A 25,927-nucleotide genomic window follows, 5' to 3' on the forward strand; every position below is an offset into this window, starting at 1 on the left:
CAGGTCTTTATTTAGGATCTTGCCATCCTTGTATGCCTTTTGAGCCCATTAAAATGAACCTAAAACTATGTACAGTTATAAAGAAGTGTGGATTCTTAGGGTCCGACAGAGATGTAGACTGTGTGGAAAAATTCAATATTTTCACTTCGCCATTTTCATTTAGCTAACACTTAGTGCTAAAGTTTCAGCTCTGCTAGATTGCTTTGTGAGTCACGCTTTTGATTGAATTCCTGCAAACATGCATGTATCTTTTGATAGGCAGATATGTCCATGTGAGTGGGAGCTAACGTAGCCTATCGTTGAACTTTTAAAATACAAACTCAAAGGAAATGGATATTTCTTTCCAATTACAAAATATCCTCACCAATAAAATAAATAATTAAATGCTGTTGTATCACCTGTCGCCACTGGCGAGAGAAATATTTATTACTCGCAAATAATAAATTAAGATTGTGACCATTTTACTCACAGTCTGGAGCCCTGTAGTTAGCTTTGGATCTAGTGCTTTATCTAGGCATGAATGGATTGAGTTCCACTTTAAATTACAAACTGAAGCAGTTTATGGTAGATATTTAAATCAGACCCATATGCATATTCTCAAGATACTCTATTTCTGTTGAGAGATATATAAATAATCTTATGGATGTTGAGGCTTAAATGTTTATAGTATGGATTGTTGTTTTACTACATTTACACTTGAATAATTCACTGAGGAAGGGGGGATCTATAGTCACATGCTCAATAAAAAATGATGTGATCTTAAGTGAGTATTAAATTGATTTGACTATATGCTTTGCTCTTTATTAGCTTGAAGAGGAGAGATGGCAGAAATATTATCTGGAAGGCATATCCCAAGAAATGTACACAGATTACTTATCTAATTCCTTTGTGGGATTATCATTCCCTGAGGTTTGTGAGTAAGTATATATTCTATTATACAGAACATCACTTCATCACCTCCCTTCAGAAATGCTCACTGTTGTTTCCATGCAGGCTGTGCTTTGTGAAGCTAAAACTTTTGCTAATAGCCATCGAGTTCAAGGATGAACAGAAAAACATCAAGTGAGTTCCTCTTGGTGAATGTATTCAGTGATTATTAGCCTAGTTATGTCATCTACAGTAAATATTTACTTTGAACTTGATCAAACCATGCTGTGAATATCAGATGAAGTGTGTAAGCTGCTATATTTCCTTGAAATATCTACTTACCTACTATCATATGAAGTATGTAATGAAAGCTCTCTCAACCCACAATGATTATCCTCTAATTTGACATCCTGGGAGTGTTGCTATTATTGGTAATGGATGAAAATGCCAAGTCAAATTTACACACACACACACACACACACACACACACACACACACACACACACACACACACACACACACACGACATGTATGGTTGGTTTCTTTAAACTTGTGTGTGTGTGTGTGTGTGTGTGTGTGTGTGTGTGTGTCTCCATGTGCATCTGTTGCATTTGTGTTGTAGCATAATGATTAATCCAGGAGAACATGTGAAGTTGCAAGATAAAACACTGGGTTTCTTCTTCGCCAGTGATGCCAAAGAAGTAAAGAGGTAGAGAGAAACCAAAATGGTGAATGGTACCAATGACTGATGTCTATGTGCTTTAGGAACATTATTATATCAATTGCTCAAATGACTTATTAAAAGGAAATAAAATAAAGCCCCCTCCCCATTGCACTCCATTCAGTTGCAATATTTCTTGTACATGAAAAGGCTTTTGGGGAGGCTTAAACAAGGTGGTTTTTAACTACTTTGTATGCATGAGTCATATGTGTATTTATTGCCAGAACAATAGGTGTATCAAGCAAAATGCACTCAACAACAATTTTTAAAAATATCTCTATGATGTTAGCCAAAACTAAAAAAAAGAATTGACCCAAACATTTTCACATTTTTACATTTTGCTTTAAATACAAATTCATCATACAAATACAAAGTGAAAGGCCTGGCGCTACTCGCACCTAAATATTCTACAGTCAACTGTCAGCTGTATTATAAGAAAATGGATGTGTTTGGGAACGACAGCAAATCAGCCACGAAGTGGTAAGCCATGTAAACTGATGGAGCAAGGTCAGCGGAAGCTAAAGTGCATAGTGCCCAGAGATTGCCACCTTTCTGCAAAGTCAATCACTACAGACATCCAGACTTTGTGGCCTTCAAATTACAGGGTTCGTATGAGTGCTTGGAATCCCGGAAAACGCTTGAATTTTAACATTCTATTTTTCAGGCCTGGAAAGTGCATGAGAGTGCTTGAAATTCTGCATTTTCTTTACAATAAATAAATATCTTACTAAATAAGTTTGCTTAAAGAAAAAATTGCAGAGCGTAAAATAAAAAAGGGTTTGCTCGCTCTTCCACGTATGTGTGACAAATTCCAGTTCTTCCTCGTAATACAAGAGCAGTTAGTTCACGAGGAACTGGCTCTTTTTGCCCACAGAAGCCACATAGTTTTACCACATCTGTGTTTTTTTTTTATATATGGCAAAATAAAAAATGTATTATTCTATAGCATTACAAAGAAAGGAAGAGCGAGTTAAATAAAGAAAAGCAGCTCTTTGAAGAGGAGCCGACTCCCAACTGATTCAGGGAGTTTGAGACCTGCTACCTTCCATTCTGCTGTGTTCCCTCACAGACACAGTGAGCCAGTGATAACAGCAATAATAGGACTAGAGGCTGCAATCTGCAAGTCGGTTTTTGTGTTTTCCTCGTCCCCTTGCAGACAGTGAAAATGATTCCGATATGCTGAGATTTCCATTTTAACGAGTGTTAGCTGGGAAAATAAGTACTTTTGTTCTCAGTAGCATAGTTGCTGTAAAGTTTGGAGAATATTTTTGCGATATATTAATTATAGCTAAATTGCAGTTTTGAGATATCACCATTATCATTAATTTACCACAGCTGAAAGGCGCTGGAAAATCTTGAAAATGGGCCTTGAAAGTGCTTGAAACATGCTTGAATTTTACCTTGTAAAAGGTGTATGAACCCTGAGATTAACTCAAGAACAGTGCGCAGAGAGCTTCATGGAATGGGTTTCCATGGTCGAGCAGCTGCATCCAAGCCATACATCACCAAGTGCAATGCAAAGTGGTGTAAAGCACACCGCCACTGGACTCTAGAACAGTGGAGGTGCGTTCTCTGGAGTGACGAATAGTACTTCTCCATCTGGCAATCTGATGGAAGAGTGGGTTTGGAGGTTCCCAGCAGAACGGTGCTTGTCTCACTGCATTTTGCCAAGTGTAAAGTTTGGTGGATTGGGTATTATGGTGTGGGGTTGTTTTTCAGGAGCTGGGCTTGGCCCCTTAGTTCCAGTGAAAGGAACTCTGAATGCTTCAGCATACCAAGAGATTTTGGACAATTCCATGTTCTCAACCTTGTGGGAACAGTTTGGAGCTGGCCCCTTCCTCTTCCAACATGACTGTGCACCAGTGCCCAAAGCAAGGTCCATAAAGACATGGATGGCAGAGTCTGGTGTGGATGAACTTGACTGACCTGCACTTGAGTCCTGACCTCAACCCGACAGAACACCTTTGGGATAAATTAGAGTGGAGGCTGAGAGCCAGGCCTTCTTGTCCAACATCAGTATGTGACCTCACAAATGTGCTTCTGAGAGAATGGTAAAAAAAATCCCAGAAACACACTCCTAAACCTTGTGGACAGCTTTTCCAGAAGAGTAGAATTTGTTCTAGCTGTAAAGGGGGGACCAACGCCACATTAAACCCTATGGATTAGGAATGGGATGTCACAAGATATGTGAAATCTTTTCTAAAATACACTGAGTAATAATTTTTTGAATAATAATTGCTAACAATTTTTTAAATAATGCACTTTTTTCTATTGTCATTTGTTGTCCCTTTTTGTTTATGGTAATCTCTTTGCCAACAATGGTACAACAATCAATTTGCTCACTGTTTGACTGCATAGATGATATACAGACATGGATGTCTGACAATGTTCTGCAAATAAATAAACTGAAGACAGAGGTTCTTGTTCTTGGCAGTGATTCACAAAGGAATGATGTCCAGACTTATTTAAATCAAATGAATCTGAATGCCAGACAATGTGTTAAGAACCTGGGCGTCACCTTTGATAATGAGCTCAGCTTCAAATCACACATCATGACTACATGCAAGACAGCTTATTTTCACCTTCGAAACATCGCTAAGGTCCGAGATATGCTCTCTCCTGCTGACAGTGAAAAACTTGTCCATGCATTTATCATATCAAGGCTAGATTATTGTAACGCTGTTCTATCTGCTCTTCCAAAGAGCTCTATTTCGCACCTACAGCGAGTTCAGAACGTGGCTGCAAGGATTTTGTCCCGCAGGAGAAAGAGAGATCATATTACACCTGCATTCCACTCACTGCACTGGTTACCTGTCAGCTTTAGAATAGATTTTAAGGTTCTAGTCATGGTTTTTTTTAAATGTCTTCATGGCCTTGCCCCTCTGAAATGATGGTTAGATATGTTCCAGTCAGGTCTCTCCGGTCTTCAAACAGTAATCTACTGGTGATTCCTAAAAGCCGATTAAAGATTGGTGAGGATGCTTTTAGGCACTATGGCCCAAAGCTCTGGAACTCTCTTCCTGAAGAGCTCAGAGGCATTTCATCCCTGCATAGTTTCAAGAAGAGTCTCAAAACATTCCTGTTTAGATCTGCTTTTTGTTAAGAAACCCTCAATCTTATTTACTTTATTACATGATGTTGTCTATTATTGTATAATTTGTCACTGTCACGTTGATGACCCCGGCCCCTCCCTTTTGGACGTGTGTATACGTTGTCCAAGTGCTTTGTCTGCGTCAGCGGAACTCCATGGTGATGGCTATGTCGTGTGAATAATGTGTCTCACCTGTGAATCGTCTCGTAATCACGTGGGGCTAATGTGGTCTGTCTATTTAATGTGCGCTCGCGCAGTGTCCTGTGCTCGTCGTTGTCTAAGTCTGCACGTTGTGTACCGTATTCATGTTTATCGTGCGCTGATTGCACAATCTCTGTTCTAAGTAAAGTGACGTCTGTCTCCAAAACCGAGGATTCTGTGTCTCGTCCTTGGCATAGCCCGAACGTCACAGTCACTTTATTTCATTATTTTATTGTGTTTGTTTCCTTTTTCCCCGATTATTATCTTATTTACTTTACTCTTTTTATTACTTTATTTACTTTACTTTTTTACATTTTATGCTATTTTAATATTTTTATCTTTAATTTCTTTTAACATATTTTCGTTTTGTCTTTTGATTTATACTGTAAAGCACTTTGAGTTGCATGTATGTATGAAAGGTGCTATACAAATAAAGATTAGTATTATTATTATTACTTGTAAGATTATGCTTGTGAAAAAAGCATAATTGAACTAAGAAAGAGACCAAGACTGGGAGAAAAATAAAGAGAGAGAGGTAAAGAGAGAGATGTGCAGAGAGGCTGACTGAATAATATGTCCCAAAACACTTCTTCTGCAAATATTCAGCATTCCAGAAGTCTCAGTATCTCTACACATTACTGTACATCACTTAGACACATCATTGTAAAATGCATCATGCACCACATTATGATACATACTAATAAACCCACACTATAGACAGCTAAATGTGTGCATGTATGAAAGTTCTCTAGGGTGAGGGAGTGTTCATGGAACACTGCACTGCTTTGTATGTGCCGCCTTATTTAGATGATTAGAAAATGAAGTTCAGTGAAATGTGGCAAAACACTGATATTGTTTTAATCTCCTCAGGGCCTCAGTGTACTGTAAGGCTTGCCATGATGACATTTCAGACCCCAGACTGATCAAGAAGTGCGCATGCAAGCGAAGTAAGTTTACAAAAGCAGCACCTGTTATATCAAAAGCACATCACCGTAAGACGTGGTTAAAGCCCTGCAGATGATGTGATTATAAATCACGTGGTTGGACAACGTGGTGGCTTGGTGGTTAGCACGTTTGCCTCTCAGCACTGGGGTCTTGGGTTCAAGTCCCTATCTGAGTGGAGTTTCCATGTTCTTCCAATGTCTGCATGGGTTTCCTCAATGGTCTCCGGTTTCCTCCCACAGTCCAAAAACATGGAGGTTAGGTAAATTGGCAGTCCTTGACAAATTCTCTGCCTGAGTATGTGACTGCATGTGTCTGTTCAATAAAAGCAGTTGTCTGAGTGTCTGTGTATGAATGTGTGTGTGCTTGTATGCCCAGTGGTGGATGGTGCTCTGTCTCTAGTGTCTGTCCTCTCTCCCCTTCCTGCACCCCATTCAGTCCCCCAGGGGGGTGTGGATTCCTGTGGAATCCGCTGTGCGCAATTGGCTGCCGCTTCTCGCCTGTGTGTGATTGGTTGTGTAAGACTTGTACCTGTGTTAATATTGTAAAGTGACCTTGGGTATTCTGAAAGGCGGTTTATAAATTGAACATTTATTCATTCAATCCCCTCTCACTATGAAAAAAGGCTGTACAGACTTACAGCTGTCTCTGGTGCCCTCTTTTACCCTCCTCATAACACCTGACAACCTTTTTTCTTTTTGTCTTTTTTTGTAGCTAAAAAAACCTTTGATGGATATTTCAAATCTAGTAAGTTATTTCTACTTTCGTTGTTTCTTAACCTGTATTTGTGTGTTGACTATCCAACATTCCTTAATTTGTAGTGCATTAGAAATGAATCTAATTCTAAAATTCTTGTTCGAAAGTCAAGAATCAGAAAGCTTAGGCTATATGTCTTTACGCATTCCTTCTACCAATCCACAAGATGCACCCTAATTAGTGGATAGTGGCAGGGAAGATTCCTTATCTAGTGAACTATGAACTACTGTAGCTTGAACACGCACGCCACCATCACGTAAACATTTGCAGTTGCACTGTAGCCTGTGTTTTGGCCCTTTACCGCCACCTGGTGAAAATATTGGAATTAGTCTAAACTATTATATAAAACTAATATAATACAAGCTAAATAACTATTCTTCACAACTCTTTGGACTGTGTAATATCTTTAAAAAAAAACTGATTATAAATGATAAAAAAATTTAAATGATTACATTTTTTTCATTTAAAATCTGAATAATTTTAAATGGTTTTATATTTTTGACTAATTAACCTAGAGATCAAATAAAATAGATATGATAAAAATGTTTTAAGATTTTCCAAACTTTAAATTAGTAAAGCTGCACTATTTTATCTATAAACACTATTTTATCCAGATACTCCTAATCTCTGAGAAAGTAGATGTTCTTTATGAAAATTCTATATGTGTGTGTAATTATTTCTTAATTCTTATGTGTTATTATATAATGTTTATTTATGTATTTTTGCAGAGAAGTCAACAAGGTTTCAAGAGACATTGGATGTTTTAGACAAAAGTCTGTTATCACCTGTCAAAAAAAATGCTTCTGATGTTCAAGGTGAAAAAGCAGATATTTAAATCATATCATGCTTTACTGAAGTACACATTGTCCCTTCCTTCTGCTTGTTAGGTGTTTCTAGCACTGTCTCTGTTCTGGTGCCATCGATTGTTGCAAAAGACCAATATACAGTGCAACACAAAAGTGAGTACATCCCTCACATTTCTGCAGATATTTAAGGATATCTTTTCATGGGACAACACTGACAAAATGACACTTTGGCACAATGAAACATACATCATCTGTGTGCAACTTATAAAAGTGTAAATTGATTCTTCCCTCAAAATAACTCAATATACAGCCATTAATGTCGAAACCACCAGCAACAAAAGTGAGTACAACCTTACGAAACTACACCCCTAAATGTCCAAATTGAGCACTGCCTGTTATTTTCCCTCCAAAATGCCATGTGACTCGGTAGTGTTACTAGCTCTCAGGTGTGCATAGGGAGCAGGTGTGTTCAGTTTTGTAGTACAGCTCTCACACTCTCTCATACTGGTCACTGAAAGTTCCAACATGGCACCTCATGGCATAGAACTCTGAGGATCTTAAAAGATGAGTTGTTGCGCTACATGAAGATGGCCAAGGTTACAAGATTACCAACCAGAGGTGTATAATCCAGGTTCAGAAAGTAAAAGTCCTCACCAGGATTTTGCTCAGGCTTCCTGGATTGTGTTGATTCCACTAATTTTACCTGGATTGCACTAATTAGAAATCTAGCAAGCTTGAACAAAACCCTGGTGAGGACTTTTACTTTCTGAACCTGGATTATAGACCTCTGTTACCAACACACTGAAACTGAGCTGTAGCACACTGGCCAAGATCATCCACCATTTTAAAAGAGCAGGGTCCACTCAGAACAGACCTCGCGTTGATCTTTCAAAAGAGCTGGGTGCAAATGCTCAGCGTCACATCCAAATGCTGTCTTTGAAAGATCAGCAGAGGAGTGCTGTCAGCATTGCTGCAAAGATTGAAGAGGTGAGGGGTCAGCCTGTCAGTGCTCAGATCATACGCCACACACTACAAATTGGTCTGCATGGCTGTCATCCCAGAAGGAAGCCTCTTCTGAAGTCTGTACACAAGAAAGCCTGTAAACAGTTTGCTGAATACATGTCAACAAAAGACATGGATCACTGGAACCATGTCCTATGGTTTGATGAGACCAGGATTAATTTGTTTGGTTCAGATGGTCTCCTGTGTAGTGGCAATCAGGTGAGGAGTACAAAGATAATTGTGTCATGCCTACAGTCCTTCATGGTGGTGTGAGTGCCATGGTCTGGGGCTGCACGAGTGCCGCAGGTGTTGAGAAGTTACAGTGGGATGCGAAAGTTTGGGCACCCTTGTTAACTTTCCTGATTTGCCTTTATAAATCATTGAATGTTGGGATAAAAAGATTCAGTTAAATATATCATATAGGAGTCAAACACAGTGATATTTGAGAAGTGAAACGAAGTTTATATGATTTACAGAACGTGTGCAATAATTGTCTAAACAAAAATAGGCAGGTGCATAAGTTTGGGCACCCAAAAAAAAAACCTTTAACTTAATATTTTGTAGATCCTCCTTTCGCAGAAATAACAGCCTCTAAACGCTTCCTATAGCTCCTAATGAGAGTCTAGATTGTGGCTGAAGGTATTGTAGACCATTCTTCTTTACAAAACATCTCTAGTTCATTCAGGTTTGATGGTTTCCGAGCATGGACAGCTCTCTTTAAGCGACACCACAGCTTTTCAATAATATTCAGGTCTGGGGACTGAGATGGCCATTCCAGAACGTTGTACTTGTTCCTCTGCATGAATGCCTTAGTAGATGTTGAGCAGTGTTTAAGGCCGTTGTCCTGTTGGAAGATCCAGCCCCGGTGCAGCTTCAGCTTCTTCACTGATTCCTGGACATTGGTCTCCAGAATCTGCTGATATTGATTGGAATCCATGCGTCCCTAAACTTTAACAAGATTCCCAGTCCCTGTACAGGCCACACTGCCCCACAGCATGATGGAACCACCACCAAATTTTACTGTAGGTAGCAGGTGTTTTTCTTGGAGTGATGTGTTCTTTTTCCTCCATGCATAACGGCCCTTGTTATGGCCAAATAACTCTATTTTGTTTTCATCAATCCACAGCACCTTACTTCAAAATGATGCTGGCTCGTCCAAATGTGCTTTAGCATACCTCATGCAGCTCTGTTTGTGATGTAGGTGAAGAAAAGGCTTCCTCTGCATCACTCTTCCATACAGCATCTTTTTGTGTAAAGTGCGCCGAATAGTTGAACGATGCATAGTGACTCCATCAGTAGCAAGATGATGTTGTAGGTCTTTGGTGCTGGTCTGTGGGTTGACTGACTGTTCTCAACATCTTTCGCTTCTGTTTATTAGAGATTTTGCTTGGTCTGCCACTTCAAGCCTTGACTTGAACTGTACCTGTCTTCTTCCATTTTCTCACAATGTTTCTCACACTGGAGACTGAGAGCTGAAATCTCTGACATAGCTTTCTGTATCCTTCCCCTAAACCATGACGGTGAACAATCTTTGTTTTCAGGTCATTTGAAAGTTGTTTTGAATCTCCCATGCTGCGACTCTTCAGAGAAGATGCAAAGAGGAGAAAAACATACAATTGCCACCCTTAACTACCCTTTCTCATAATTGCAGTCACCTCTGTATGGAGGTCAAGGGTCACTGAACTTACCAAACCAAATTTTTGTTCCAATAATTAGTTCTAAAGGTTTTGAAATCATAAAATGACAACAGTGCCCAAGCTTATGCACCTGCCTATTTTTGTTTAGACAATTATTGCACACTTTCTGTAAATCATATAAACTTCATTTCACCTCTCAAATATCACTGTGTTTGTCCCCTATATGATATATTTAACTCATTTTTTTATCCAAACATTCAATGATTTATAAAGGTAAATGAGAAAAATTAACAAGGGTGCCCAAATTTTCGCATCCCACTGTACATTTCATTGAGGGACACATTAACTACAATATGTACTGTGAAATACTGAAGCAGAGCATGATCCCCTCCCTCCAGAAACTGGCAGTTGCAGGGCAGTGTTCCAGCATGATAATGACCCCAAACACATCTGTAAGATGACCACTGCTTTATTGAAGAGGCTGAGGGTAAAGGTGATGGACTGGCCAATCATGTCTCCAGATCTAAACCCAATAGAACATCTTTGTGGCATCCTCAAGTGGAAGGTGGAGGAGCGCAAAGTCTCGAATATCTGCCAGCTATATGATGTCATCATGGAGGAGTTGAAAAGCATTCCAGTGGCCATCTGTGAAGCTCTGGTAAAGTCCATGCCCAGGAGAGTTAAGGCAGTTCTGGAAAATAATGGTGGTGGCACACTTTTGACACTTCAGGAACTTTCAATAAGGGATGTCCTCACTTTTGTTGCCGGTGGTTTAGACATTAATGGCTGTATATTGAGTTATTTTGAGGTAAGAATAAATTTACACTGTTACATATATTATATAAACTGAACACAGACTATCATTGTGTCAAAAGTATCATTTTGTCCTTGTTGTCCCATGAAAAGATATCTGCAGAAATGTGAGGGGTCTACTCAATTCTGTGATGCACTGTATCATTTAGCATATATGGTGGATTCTCCATCCTGTTGGAGACTATAAAACTTTAATGAATGATATTGTTGGTCAGCAGTTTCTAAAAAAACATGAGAGTATTTTTGACAATTTTCCTATATGTTTGGGCTGTGAAAACATCAAATAAGCAGGTTAGTGTGGTGTCTTGAGCCCAAAATGACATCTGTATCATTACAGTTGAGGAGTTTGGGTCCCACCTGCAATCTAGAAAGAAACAGCAGAATGAAAGAATGAGGGATTCACTCATGTCTCTTCCACAAAACAGGTAACAACACTGTGTGTGCGTGTGTGTGTGTGTGTGTGTGTGTGTGTGTGTGTGTGTGTGTGTGTGTGTGTGTGTGTGTGTGTGTGTGTGTATGCATATGTGGTAGCACAGCTGTGGTGAGTTCATGGACTCATGAATAAAAAAATCTTCTGCTGAATTATGAAATGCATTAATAGGGATGGACTGAGAACGAATGAACAGTTTAAAGAAGCTGAAGAGGAAACACTGGTGCCCTTCTCAGGGAGGTGTAATGTCTACTCCATCCCAACCCATGTCAAGTCTTTGTGTTCCCTTAGATTAGTCTTCATTCTGATCTCCGTCGAGTTCCTTCTGTTTGTCACACCCTCTCTGTTTCCCTACGCCCATTGTTTGTTCTGTTCAGCTGTTTCGGGTTTAGCCTTATGATGACTGGTTTATATTCACCGTGTGCCCAGTCCTTCCTTGTAAGTCTGTTTAATGCCTACTGTTGTGTGAGTTTCTATATTCCATCCTCTGCGTTCTCTACAAATACCTATACTTGTTTTCCCCCCATTTGTATTATTGTATTTTATTAATCTGGTCTTATCAGTATTTATATTTAGCCTTTCTCGACAGCCTGGACTTGTCTGTATTAATGCATAATTAGCATGTGTTAGTTCTACCAGTGCTCTGTCATATCCATGTGCCTTCGTGTCTCTATGTTTATTATGTTCAGTTAATGTATATCCGGTTAGTTAGGTTATGTTCACGTCCGTGCCTCATTGTCACTTTCAGTTTTGTTTATTAGTTATATAGTTGCCCTGTTATATCTGTGTGTCTCTGAGTAATCACACCTCATTGTTCTCGCACTATTCGCATCAGTGTGAATATTATGCAGGAAGCTACTCCCGCTCAATAAATTGGACTCTGCAGCACTTGTATCCTTCTCCTAGTTTCTGTACGTTACATGAAGGATGAACACTAAACAGAACTTCACTTAGCAAAGTGGATACAAACTCTACTAAAGAGACACTGAGGGTGATCGGGAGAGAGAAAGACAGAAAAACAGATGTGTTCACACGCATGTCTGTTTTTGTATGTGATAATAATATATGACATCTTTGCAGAATGCCTGTCACTGGGATTAAACTGTAGAGGAAGAAATATGTTTAATTCCATTACAATAATTTAGCCTGTTTTTCTCTGCCTCTTCTTGACATGAACCTCTGATGGTCTTCAGACACCTGCTGGACATGATTGACAATAATATCAAGAGATTCGACTCCACAGGGATGTTTCACTGGTGCCCCACCAGAGACATGGAGGAGGCCATACTGGTGAGTACTGCTGTAGTCTAATGCTATAGAGGTTAGAGGTTAGACTGATAAATAGACTGATAAATACTGGTGTATTAAATTGCTCAACTTACTATGACTGCACTCATGCTCTGCTTCTTGTCATGGTAACATACACTAACGGGTGCTCTACTCGTTTTGGATCAGATTTTTTGTAGTGTGCATATGAATAAATCTTCATCAGGCTGGTGAACAGAGTTTGCAACAGCTCAGTCTTACTCAATAATAGGAATGGTGTCAAAGCTGCAGAACCAAGAGCACTACAACACCCACAATCCCATTCGCCATATGCCTCGTTCCTCCTCCTCTAACTACTAACCTTCACACCTGTTTTCAATTTAGTCTCTGCCATATATACTCCACCCATCCATAGTCTCTTTGCAAGGTATTGCCTAAACTCCCTGTAGTAAGCATATGGAGCGTTTTTGTGGTGATATATATTTATGGTTCAATCTAGTTTTTGTATTACGATTATCTTTTGGATTTGCATGTTTGCACCTTTGCCTGGTGATAACAATTTTCCTATTCTGACCTGGATTGTTTCTGACACTGAAATTGGATTATGTTTGGATTCTGTCTGCTACTGTTGTCTGAATAAAAAATACCTTTTTTGCATCTGCACTTGTCTGCAAAACACTATGTTCCAGCCCTCAAATGGATTCAATTTGCTAACAGTTTTTGCATATAATCATGCACTATATTGTCAAAAGTATTCGCTCAGCTTCCTTGACTCACATATGAGCTTAAGTGACATCCCATTCCTAATCCATAGGGTTCAGTATGACGTTGGTCCACCCTTTGCAGCTAGAACAGCTTCAACTCTTTGCGGAAGGGTGTCCACAAGGTTTGAGTTTGTTTATGGGGATTCTTGACCATTCTTCCAGAAGTACATTTGTGAGGTCACATACTGATGTTGGACGAGAAGGCCTGGCTCCCAGCCTTCTCTGTAATTCATCCCAAAAGTTTTCTGTCGGGTTGAGGTCAGGACTCTATGAAGGCCAGTCAAGTTCATCCACACCAGACTCTGCCATCCATGTCTTCATGGACCTTGGTTTATGCACCGATGCATGCCATGTTGGAAGAGGAAGGGGCCAGCTCCAAAGTGTTCCCACAAGGTTTGGAGCATGGAATTATCCAAAATGTCTTAGTATACTGAAGCATTCTGAGTTCCTTTCACTGGAACTAAGGGACCAAGTCCTGCTCATGAAAAACAACTCCACCAAACTTGGCTCAATGTACTCAGACAAGTACTGTTCTCCTGGCAACTGCCAAACCCAGACTCGTCCATCAGATTGCGAGACATAGAAGCGTGATTCGTCATTCCAGAGAACATGCCTCCACTGCTCGAGTCCAGTGGTGGCGTGCTTTACACCACCATCCGACGCTTTGCATTGCACTCGGTGATGTATGGCTTGGATGCAGCTGCTCGACCATGGAAACCCATTCCATGAAGCTCTCTGTGCACTGTTCTTGAGCTAATCTGAAGGCCACGTGAAGTTTGGATGTCTGTATAAGCCGCACTTCGTGGATGAGTTGCTGTCATTCCCAAATAAATTCATTTTCTTTAATACAGCTGACAGTTGACTGTGGAATATTTAGGAGTGAATGAGGAAGATTCACGACTGGATTTGTTGCACAGGTGGCATCCTATCACTGGGCTCCTGAGTGCAACCCATTCTTTCACAAATGTTTGTAAAAACAGCCTGCATGCCTAGGCCATGGAAGTGATTGGAACACCTGATTCCGATAATTTGGATTGGTGAGCGAATACTTTTGTCAATGTAGTATAGTTAGTGGTAGGAACTGTTGCAGTATGTCTAAACTCTGAATTTTATACACATGAAAACATTTTGCCTTTCAGTGGAATGTATGAGTCCCCGCTTAATGACGGGTCTGGTTAACGATGGACCGGAGTTACAACTGACTTTTTTCTATTTTGCGCGGCACGCGGAGGAGCATTGGCAGTACAGTGGACAGTTGTGGAGTGTTGTGTATGATAAGCTGAGGCAGCGCAGCTGATTTTTTTTTCCATTGACTCAATCCAAAAAACTAAATTCATGACTAAATGAATTTAGTTTTTTAGATTGAGGCAATGAAAAAAAGTTTGTGTGATTGATTAATTCAATTTTATTACATTGAGCCAATGCTTTATTTTTTTCAGTGTGCATGCCACAGTATATGTGTCCCTCCCCCCTCCCAGGTGTCCTGGTTTTCCGAGATGAAATTATGGTCACCCTAGTATAGCTAACAGCTGTTTTAGTTATGAAAAACCCAGCTATTTTAGTTATAGCTAACATACCTTACTTTTTTACTTCTAAAGTCTATCTATAAGAGCTGTTTCAGTCATAACTAACACTGTTTTAGTTATAGCAAATAGCTAGTCAATAGCTAGTCAATGGCTAACAGTGCTGTTTTCTCTTTCCCCTCAGACCCGCAGCGAAGCATCAGTGATGGTTCTGAGTGGCCATGTGGTGGTGTGCATCTTTGGTGATATGAAGTCACCTTTGGTGGGCTTGAGGAGCCTGGTGATGCCTCTCAGGGCCAGTAACTTTCATTATAATGAGCTGAAACCCATCATGTTTGTGGGCTCACTGGACTACCTAAAGAGGGAGTGGGAGACACTCAGCAACTTCCCCAAAGTCTCCATCTTGCCTGTGAGTCTATTCCAACTGAGAGTGCAAGCAGTTAATTTATCTGTGAATAAAGTCCTTCCTGTGCCACATCTGGTTTAGTTAAAAAAATAACTTTTTTGCTGTATTTAGATGATACCTCACTTTTATAATTACAGGGATCAATACTATAATTTATTTTGAATATTGGCTACTGACCCGAGTTAGGACATCGGTCCATGAGCAGTCCAAATTTGTTTATGAAGGCTACTTAAATACCAACTTCATAACATGCATATCCACTGAATAACATATTTATAAAGCAATAGTTAGATATTTATGTATATTGTATGCAAGTGGTCACAAGATAACAATATTATCTGAAAAAATAACATTGTATTGACATTACACATGCATATGCTCCAAAAATAAAAGTCCAGTAAAAGCTCCATAACTTGCTAGAGGACAATTCTCTCTGCATAGCAGATGGAATGTGACTGTTTATAGTAAACACAATTTATCAAATTTATTTCTGTTTGGTCGTCACTTATTCAACCATGTTAAATAAAAGTTCTACACTAATACAGATTTTTTTTTAGCTCTTACAATGACTAATCTTATGATGATGAACTTATGAGGGCAGTGTATGTAGAAAATTGTGAGGTGGATGCAACATAGGACTATGATAAGGACTATAAAATGTATAGTCTCAGAGTTAAATATACTAGACTTGAAAATGATTATGTATCATGTCAGTATAATGGTAATTATTTCATAAAACATCTTATGTCATCTTGCATAAGATAACATGTAATAATTAATGTTATTGCATGCTTATTCACGTGTTGTGAAGTCCTTATGTAAGTAGCCTTAAAATAGTGTTATATAGTAGCTTAATTAAATTCTTTCAAAGATCAGATTTACATCAGTTTCTAGTGTTGACTCAGCCCTTTTGGCTAGATGGATTCTCCTCTTCCCATTTTTATTGCGATTTTAGTTCTTGTATTAGATAAGTTACTTGTTGTGCTAAGATGTTTGTTAGCTAGCTGGCTATCCACAACAGTACCTTGAGTCTTCAAACTCTGCTAGCATAAATGCTAATCCCTCGGTGTATAAAACTTATATAAATAAATTATTTCAAAGATCAGCAATATACCGTATTTTCTGGACTATAAGCCGCTACTTTTTTCACCAAGATTTGAACGATGCGGCTTATACTGAGGTGCGGCTTTTTTGTAGATTTTTCTTTACCCGTCAGGGGGTGGAGCAGAAAGTGAATCAGGTGGTAGGTCAAAGTTGTAAATCAAAGAAGAAAGTGCTCAATTTCATTTAGCTTATGCAAGTAGCAGGCACGATGGAGAATTTTTTTTCAAACCAACGTGTAGTGCCGAGTCCCCTCGTTTGCACACATATAAAGACGCTACAGATGATATTCGGGAGTTACAGTGATTATAACTTAGTTCACTGAGCACTCTAGTTTTGTCCTAACTAGATACATAATACTGTTGTAATACTGCGAAGTTATGTTCAGAGGTGAACTTTGTTATTGCCAGTGTGTATTTATTTAAAATAATTAACACCCTTGAGCCAGTGTGGCTTTGGACATAGATAATGCCATGCCGTTTGCTGAGATGGATAATTGAAGTCTAGCTCTTATTTATGCATAGATACATAAAACAACAATATAATCTGTAGCGTCTTTATGTGCGGATAAACGAGGGGAGTCGGAATTCCACACAACACTGGCTGAAAGTCAAAACTGTTGCACATGAAATGCTACAGGCACCGTTCAGAAACTGATCAGTTAAATGTACAGTTAGTCCTTGCTTAACGACAGGGTTAGAGACTGAAAAATCCGTCGTAAAGCAGTTTTCATCATTAAGCGTGACCCTAGATTTAGATGTGCTTTGATTGTAAATACAGTATAGAAAAAACTAACAATGTTCTCATGCGTGCGTACAGCGTGAAAAAGAGCGATCGCTTTGCCGAGATGGGATGCGGTGGAGGCTGCGCTGCTTCAGCCACTGCTCCTTCGCGCACCTCACAAAATTGAAAAAAAGTCGGTCGTAACTCCGGTTCATCGTTTATCAGACCCATAGTTAAGCGGGGACTCACTGTATTCAGTTCAGTAGATATATGCGGCTTATAGCCCGGTGCGGCTTATACAACATTTTCCATAAAAAAAAACTTGGTAGGTGCGGCTTATATTGAGGTGCGCTCTGTAGTCCAGAAAATACGGTAATTACTGAACAAGCTTACCCTGCCTCAGTGTTTAATGTTTGTACTCTTGTTTGTGTTTGTGAAGGGCTCTCCTCTGAGCAGAGCCAATCTGAGGGCTGTGAACATAAACTTGTGTGACATGTGCGTCATCATCTCAGCCAATCAGAATACTGTAGATGATGAATCAATGCAGGATAAGGAGTGCATTCTGGCCTCACTCAACATCAAATCCATGCAGTTTGATGACACCATAGGCCTTCTGCAGGCAAACTCCCACGGTACCGAAATGCACTCAGTAACTTATACATACACACACTCCTTGTTATACCTCAACAGGTTCAGGCTCACATACTCATACATATGAAATGTTTTTAATAAATGCATGCGCTATATATATATATATATATATATATATATATATATATATATATATATATATATATATATATATATATATATACTGTATATCGTCCTTCACCTTTAGCTGGAGTCTTGGCAAATTTATGTGATTTTGTGATGTGTGTGTGCCCGTATGTGGGCTTGTTCACTCTCTGCAGGCTTCACTCCTCTAGGTATGGATTGCTCTTCTGCTGATAACAGCCCTGTGCACAGCCTGATGAGGCAGTGTGAGACAATGGGAGGCAACATCTCCATCATCACACATTTAGGTATAATGGGTATGCACACACACACACATCACAACTTGCACATAAAAAAGGACAATACAGAATCTAAAAAGAAAGGAATCGTAAACGCATGCAGTACATAGCCAGTAGTGCAGTACTTAAAACATTAAGAGAACACTTAAATCACACAACAAGTCTTTATGAACAAAAGATTCAATTTGAAATCTTTACTGATATAAATTGTACTTTATTAGGAACAAAATGATGCAACAACTGGAATAATTCCTAGATAATGATAATTACAATTTAATATTACATATTTATACAACAATGTTTTTCTATGTTTCATAATGTGATTTGAGAGAGAACACTGAACTGAGATTAGTTCAAGCTGCTCTGGGCACTGGAGAAGAGCTAAATGTATCAATAACAAAACAGCCAATGGAATCCAAATTTTATATCCTGAATTCAAATTCACATGCCTAAAATCAAGGTAAAAAATATCACAGGCTGATCCAATTAGCATGAATTTTTCATGGCAGCTCATAATGTCACACAATAGTGTTTGTGGCTCATATGTGCCTGCATGCACTCCTGACAGTGTCAGGGCATACTCTCGGTGACACGGCAGATGCAGTCCTGGAGGATCTGCTTCCAGTCCTAGATCAGGATATCAGTAAGCACTGGACCATCTATGTGTGAGACTACATAACATCCCAGAGGTTCTCATTTGGCTTTTGGGGAACTTAATGCCAGTCAATGCTATCAACGTCTTGGTCATCCAGGACACCCTTTGGTCATAGCATGCCAGACATTTTCCTGCATCTGCAATCTCCCATCCTGTGAATTGACCTGAGCTTCTCACCTATACGATGCCTTCCACCTAACTCTTGGGTAATGCTTTCCTGTTATGACCCTGGAACAGAATGATCATGAGAAAAGCCTCCTATTCTGGACTAACTTAAAATGATTGGTCTCATACTTTGCATATACACACACAATATTGCAAATAAGTATTTGCTCACCAATCAAAATAATTGGATTCAGGTGTACCACTTCCATGGCTACAGGTGTATAAACCCAAGCTCCTAGGCATGCAGACAGCTTCTACAAACATTTGTGAAACATTGGAACATACTCAGGAGATCAGTGAATTTCAGAGTGGTATCGTGATAGAATGAAAGCTGTGCAACGAGTCAAATTTCCTCGCTGCTAAAGATTCCACAGTCAATTGTTAGAGGTATTATAAAAAATTGGAAGCGATTGGGAACGACAGCAACTCAACCTCGTAGTTATAAGCCTCTGAAATGATGGCGCGGGATCAACAGACGGTGTCCAGAGGTTGCAAACTTTCTGCAGTCAATCGTTACAGACCTCCAATGTTCAGTGACCTTCAGTTTACCTCAGGAACAGTGCATAGAGAGCTTCATGGAATGGGTTTCCATGGCCAAGCAGCTGCATCCAAGCCCAAGCCTTAAATCAGCGCATATATATATATATATATATATATATATATATATATATATATATATATATATATATATATATATATATTAGGGGTGGGCATAGATTAATTTTTTTAATCTAGGTTAATCTCACTGAAATCTTGAAATTAATCTAGATTAATCTATATTAAAATGGCTCATATGCGTGCTACCCAAGTAATGACTAAAAGTCAGTTTTTGAGATAGGGTTTCTTAATACAGAGGGTGCATTATACCAGGGGCTCATCTCCTGTTTCCAAAATGCATCAATGACTGCTTGAGAAAGCTGTTCTACTTTGATACTTGAAGAAAAAAAACATGCTCAATAAAATGTAGGCTACTCCTGTTCAACGGTTTATTCAGTTAAACATGAATTTGTAAGCCTACATCCATCCATCCATCCATCCATTATCTACCGCTTATCTGGAGCCGGGTCGCGGAGGTAGCAGTCTGAGCAGGGAAACCCAAACCTCCCTCTCCCCAGACACCTCAGCCAGCTCCTCGGGTGGAACACCGAGACGTTCCCAGGCCAGTCGAGAGACATAGTCTCGCCAACGTGTCCTGGGTCTTCCCCGGGGCCTCCTCCCCGGGGGACATGCCTGGAACACCTCCCTAGGAAGGCGTCCAGGGGGCGTCCGAAACAGGTGCCCAAGCCACCTCAACTGACTCCTCTCGATGTGGAGGAGCAGCGGTTCTACTCCGAGCTCCTCCCGAGTGACCGCGCTTCTCACCCTATCTCTAAGGGTGTGCCCAGCCACTCTGCGGAGGAAACTCATTTCGGCCGCTTGTATCCGCGATCTCGTTCTTTCGGTCATTACCCAAAGCTCATGACCATAGGTGAGAGTAGGAACATAAATCGACCGGTAAATCGAGAGCTTCGCCTTTTGGCTCAGCTCCTTCTTCACCACAACGGACCGGTACAGCGACCGCATTACTGCGGAAGCTGCACCAATCCGTCTGTCGATCTCACGCTCCATTCTTCCCTCACTCGTGAACAAGATCCCGAGATACTTAAACTCCTCCACTTTGAGGCAGGACTTCTCCACCCACCTGAAGGGAGCAAGCTACCCTTTTCCGGTCGAGAACCATGGCCATGGACTTAGAGGTGCTGATTCTCATCCCAGCTGCTTCACACTCGGCTGCAAACCGCCCTAATGCATGCTGAAGGTCCTGGCCCGAAGCTGCCAACAGAACAACATCATCTGCAAATAGCAGAGATGAGATCCTGTGGCCTCCAAACAGGACTCCCTCTGGCCCTTGGCTGCGCCTTGAGATCCTGTCCATAAAAATTATGAACAGGACCGGTGACAAGGGGCAGCCCTGACGGAGTCCAACATGCACCGGAAACAGGTCCGACTTACTGCCAGCAATGCGAACCAAACTCCTGCTCCGATCATACAGAGACCGGACAGCCCTTAGTAGAGGACCCCCGATTCCATACTCCTGGAGCACTCCCCACAGAATAGCACGAGGAACACGATCGAATGCCTTCTCCAGATCCACAAAACACACGTGGACTGGTTGGGCATACTCCCATGAACCCTCGAGCACCCTATGAAGGGTATAAAGCTGGTCCAGTGTTCCACGGCCAGGACGAAAACCGCATTGTTCCTCTTGGATCCAAGGTTCGACTATCAGCCGAACTCTCCTTTCCAGTACCCTAGAGTAGACCTTACCAGGAAGGCTAAGAAGTGTGATACCCCGATAATTGGGGCACACTCTCCGGTCCCCTTTTTTAAAAAGCGGAACCACCACCCCAGTCTGCCACTCCAGAGGAACTATCCCAGATTGCCATGCGATGTTGCAGAGGCGTGTCAGCCAAGACAACCCCACAACATCCAGAGACATAAGATACTCAGGATGAATCTCATCCACTCCCGCTGCCTTGCCACTGGGGAGTTTGCGAACCACCTCAGTGACTTCGGCTTGGGTAATGGACGGGTCCACCACTGAGTCGTCAGTCTCCACTTCCTCCATGGAAGACATGACAGAGGGATTTAGGAGATCCTCAAAGTATTCCTTCCACCGTGCGACAATATCCTCAGTCAAGGTCAACAGCTCCCCACCCGCACTGTAAACAGTGTTGACAGAGTACTGCTTATCCCTTCTGAGGTGCCGGACGGTTTGCCAGAATTTCTTTGAGGCCGACCGATAGTCCTCCTCCATGGCCTCACCAAACTCTTCCCAGCTCAGAGTTTTTGCTTCTACCACTGCCTGAGCCGCCGCACGCCTGGCCTGCCGATACCTATCAGCTGCCTCGGGAGTCCCAGTGGCCAACATGGCCCGATAGGACTCCTTCTTCAGCTTGACGGCATCCCGTACTTCCGGTGTCCACCATCTGATACGGGGATTGCTGCCGCGACAGGCAACAGTGATCTTTTGGCCACAACTCAGTACAGCAGCTTCAACGATAGAGTCGGAGAACATGGTCCACTCAGACTCCATGTCTCCCGACTCCCTCGAAGCTGGGAAAAGCTTTCCCGGAGGTGGCAGTTGTAGACCTCCCTGACAGAGTGCTCAGCCAGACGTTCCCAGCAGACCCTCACCATACGTTTGGGTCTTCCAGGTCTGTCCAGCCCCCTCCTCTGCCAGCGGATCCAACTTACCACCAGGTAGTGATCAGTTGACAGCTCAGCCCCTCTCTTTACCCGAGTGTCCAAAACATAGGGCCGGAGATCAGATGAAACGACAATAAAGTCGATCATCGACCTCCGACCTAAGGTGTCCTGGTGCCAGGTGCACTTGTGGACATCCATATGTTCGAACATGGTGTTCGTTATGGACAAACCATGACTAGCACAGAAGTCCAATAACAACAAAACACCACTCTGGTTCAGATCGGGGAGGCCGTTCCTCCCAATCACGCCCCTCCAGGTGTCACTGTCATTGCCCACGTGAGCATTGAAGTCCCCCAGTAGAACAATGGAGTCCCCCATTGGAGCACTTTTCAGTACCCCTCCCAGGGACTCCAAGAAGGCTGAATACTCTGTGCTGCTATTTGGTCCATAGGCACAAACAACAGCCAGAGCCCTGCTCCCAACCCAAAGGCGAAGACAGGCAACCCTCTCGTTCACCAGGGTAAACTCCAACACATAACGACTAAGCTGGGGAGCTATGAGAACGCCCACCCCAGCCTGCCGCCGTTCACCATGAGCAACTCCAGAGAAATTAAGAGTCCAACCCCTCTCAAGGAGCTGGGTTCCAGAGCCCATGCTGTGCGTAGCGGTGAGCCCAACTATCTCTAGCTGGTACCGCTCAGCCTCCCACACAAGCTCGGGCTCTTTTCCCCCTAGTGTGGTGACATTCCATGTCCCAACAGCTAGCTGCCCTGTCTAAGGATCAGGCCGCCGAGGTCCCCGCCTTCGGCTGCCACCTAATCCACACTGCACCGGCCCCCTACGATAGCCTCTGTGGGTGGTGAACCCACAGGAGGTTGAGCCCACGTCACCAGTTCGGGCTGAGCCCGGCCGGACCCTGTGGGCAAAGGCCCGGCCACCAGGCACTCGCTTACGAGCCCCAACCCTGGGCCTGGCTCCAGGGTGGGGCTCCGGCTGCGCCATACCAGGCGACGTCACCAAGGACCTGTTTGCCATGGGAGACCCTACCAGGGGACGCAATGCCCCAGGCAACATAGCCCCCAGGATCATTCAAGCACGCAAACCCCTCGACCACTGTAAGGTGGCAGTTCAAGGAGGGGGTAAGCCTACATACTGTACATTAAAAGGGGTTGATAACATGTTTATTCAGCTAAACATGATATTTGAAATGTAAGCCAACATTTAGAACATTTAACCTCACGGACGTAATTTGGGGGGGGGGGTTTCAAAAGCCGGTTTTGGTCCTCTGCAGTTTTAACGGTTAAAAAGAAATATTTAAATAGCGACGAATCTAGCGCTAGGACCATGCAGAAAACGAGCTCCGCTCCGGTAACATTTTATGGAAAAGATTTCATGCCAAATCGAAATGTAATCGCTTCTAGGCAAAAATGGAAATGCAATCCACAAAATGCATTGCTTTTCCATACAAACATGCAGAATACGTGCCACAATGAAATGCAAAAGCACTATTACATTACGTTTTAATGCACTTTATCTCTTTATTGAAAAACAATACACAAGAATTACCATTCAAAACCAAAACGCTGAATTTGTGCCAGAATTGAATATAATACAGCTCGAAATGTAATCATGGCACCGAGGTATTGCTTTTCACCGTACGGTATTTCTGACATAAATGTCTCCTTTAAATGTAATGATCACGAGATTGATTTAAACACTGATGTGATGAAAACATGTCACGATGAAAAGTAAAAGCTCCAGTGTGTGTGGATTTGTATTTAAAGAAAGAAACGCTGAATTCGTGCCAGAAGCCACCTTGAAATGCAATCGACTGAACGTCATTGTATTCCATTGTGTGTCTCTGCGAAGCTGTAATCGTGCCAGTATGAAATCTAATCACTGTCCAATAGGAACGCTTGCCTGCATTTGGGGCAGGGCTTAGACTCCAGTCAGAAGCAATCGCTCATAGTTGGACTTGAAAGCAGCAGAAATGTCTTTTCACGACAGAATAAAAGAGGAAATAAGTCTAACAGTCTAATTGGACAAATTGAGGCTGGTGCAGTTACAGACGACTACGTGCTTAACTTAATTAAGCTGAAGGTGCTGGACAATATTGAAAATGGACCTTGAAAGTGTCGTACATGTGCTTGAATTCCACCTTGTAAAGATGGATGAACCCTGCAAACAGAGCTGAAGAGCGGAACGCGACCTCGACCCGCCACAGCGGAGCCCCCGCGATTGCTACCCGTATTTTCCAGATTATAAACCGCTACTTATTCCCTCACGCTTTGAACCATGCGACTTATAATGAGGTGTGGCTTTTCTGTGGATGTTTCTTCAGGTGTTAATCAGGTGGTAGGACAAAGTTGTAAATCAAAGAAGAAAGTGCTCATTTTCATTTAACACATGCAAGCAGCAGGCACGACGGAGAATTTTTTTCAAATGAACCTGTTGTGCCGAATTCAGAGTCCCCTCGTTTGCACACACATAAAAACGCTACAGATGATATTCCGGAGTTACAGTGATTTTAACTTAGTTCATTGAGCACTCTAGTTTTGTCCTAACTAGATATTTAGACATAGTAGACATTAGACATTTTGCCTAGTAGCGATTACATTTAGATTTGGCTTGAATCTTTTCCATAACATTTTACATTCCTAAAAATGAATTTTCCATGAAGCAAACCTGGCGACTTCATGGCAGCATCCATGTAAACACACGTACAATTTGTAATTTACAGGTTTGAAAACTCGTTCTCGCCCCTACTGTGCAATTTGGTTAGGAATACAGCCGAGCTAAACTATCAAGTTGAAAGTCATCATAGTTTGCTTACCCATTTTGACCCAGTTCCCAACCCAACTTTAAGAATAGATTAACGGCGATAATTTTTTTATTGCCTGATAAGAGTATCAAATTAACGAACGCCGTTAACGGCCCACCACTAATATATATATATATATATATATATATATATATATATATATATATATATATATATATATATATATATACATACATACATACACACACACACACATGCAAACACATGTTTGCTGTCTTGTTGCTGGTCACTGTTTTGTACAAGGCTTTGTTGTGTGTTTCCCTGTGTTTCCTGTACAATTGCCTGGCCACCCTGTCTGCATCTGTCTCCAGTGTGTGCCACACCTCCTGTGCCTGTTCCTGTTCCCAACAAGGGAGTCGCCACCCAGTCTGTTCCTGTTACCACCGTGGAAGTTGCCAACCAACCCGTGCCTGTTTCTGATCTGGAAGACACCACCCTGGCTGTCCTTGATGCTGATGTGGAAAATGTCAACCAGCCTGTTCCTGGCATGGAGGGTGGAGTGAACCCCATTCCTGTGCCATTGTCTTGCCCCAGGCCTGTCTCCAAGCCTTGAGCCAGACCTGTTTTCCTGGCCATGCATCTGGAACAGTTGGAACCGTTGTTGCTCATTGCTGCCGTGCCTCTGGACTCACCTCCTGTGTCTGCCAGTTCCTTTCTGTCTCGTCTCACCCTGTTCTGTGTTTTTTGTGGCTTCCTGGTCATCGCCCATCCTGCCCTGTTCTGTGTCTCTGAGCTATGTCCATGTGGCTTTGTCACTTTCTGTGTTTTCTCCTTTTGGCCATTCTTCAATTGCTGTTCCCTTCTGTTTCTTTTTTGTTTTTGCCTTCCTCGTTTCCTGGTTTTGCTGTTGCCCCTGTTGTCTTGTCTGTGCCCTTACCTGTTCCTGTTTCTGTTCTGGTGTCTCCTTTTGTTCCAGTTCCTGTCTCAGTCATTGTTCCTGTTCCTTTATTATTTTCTTGGTCTGTGTTGCGTTATAGTTTTCCATGGTCTCCTGTTGTGCCTTCTGTTGTCCTT

At 41.7% G+C, this 25,927-nt stretch overlaps 1 protein-coding gene across 1 annotated transcript in view; it reads left to right on the top strand.

The window, feature by feature from the left end:
* The window catches only part of LOC143510484 (calcium-activated potassium channel subunit alpha-1-like), a 134,270-nt gene that overhangs the window by 68,749 nt on the left and 39,594 nt on the right, over positions 1 to 25,927 (top strand). The window contains exons 15-25 of the mRNA XM_076999876.1: positions 808 to 917; positions 994 to 1,062; positions 1,490 to 1,576; positions 5,751 to 5,827; positions 6,537 to 6,569; positions 7,307 to 7,393; positions 11,174 to 11,261; positions 12,460 to 12,556; positions 15,004 to 15,228; positions 17,489 to 17,681; positions 17,961 to 18,071. Coding sequence (XP_076855991.1) covers positions 808 to 917; positions 994 to 1,062; positions 1,490 to 1,576; positions 5,751 to 5,827; positions 6,537 to 6,569; positions 7,307 to 7,393; positions 11,174 to 11,261; positions 12,460 to 12,556; positions 15,004 to 15,228; positions 17,489 to 17,681; positions 17,961 to 18,071 — 1,177 coding nt within the window. The remainder of the gene's footprint in view (positions 1 to 807; positions 918 to 993; positions 1,063 to 1,489; positions 1,577 to 5,750; positions 5,828 to 6,536; positions 6,570 to 7,306; positions 7,394 to 11,173; positions 11,262 to 12,459; positions 12,557 to 15,003; positions 15,229 to 17,488; positions 17,682 to 17,960; positions 18,072 to 25,927) is intronic.

Source organism: Brachyhypopomus gauderio, chromosome 3, assembly GCF_052324685.1.
Source record: "Brachyhypopomus gauderio isolate BG-103 chromosome 3, BGAUD_0.2, whole genome shotgun sequence".
Taxonomy (NCBI): Eukaryota; Metazoa; Chordata; class Actinopteri; order Gymnotiformes; family Hypopomidae; genus Brachyhypopomus; species Brachyhypopomus gauderio.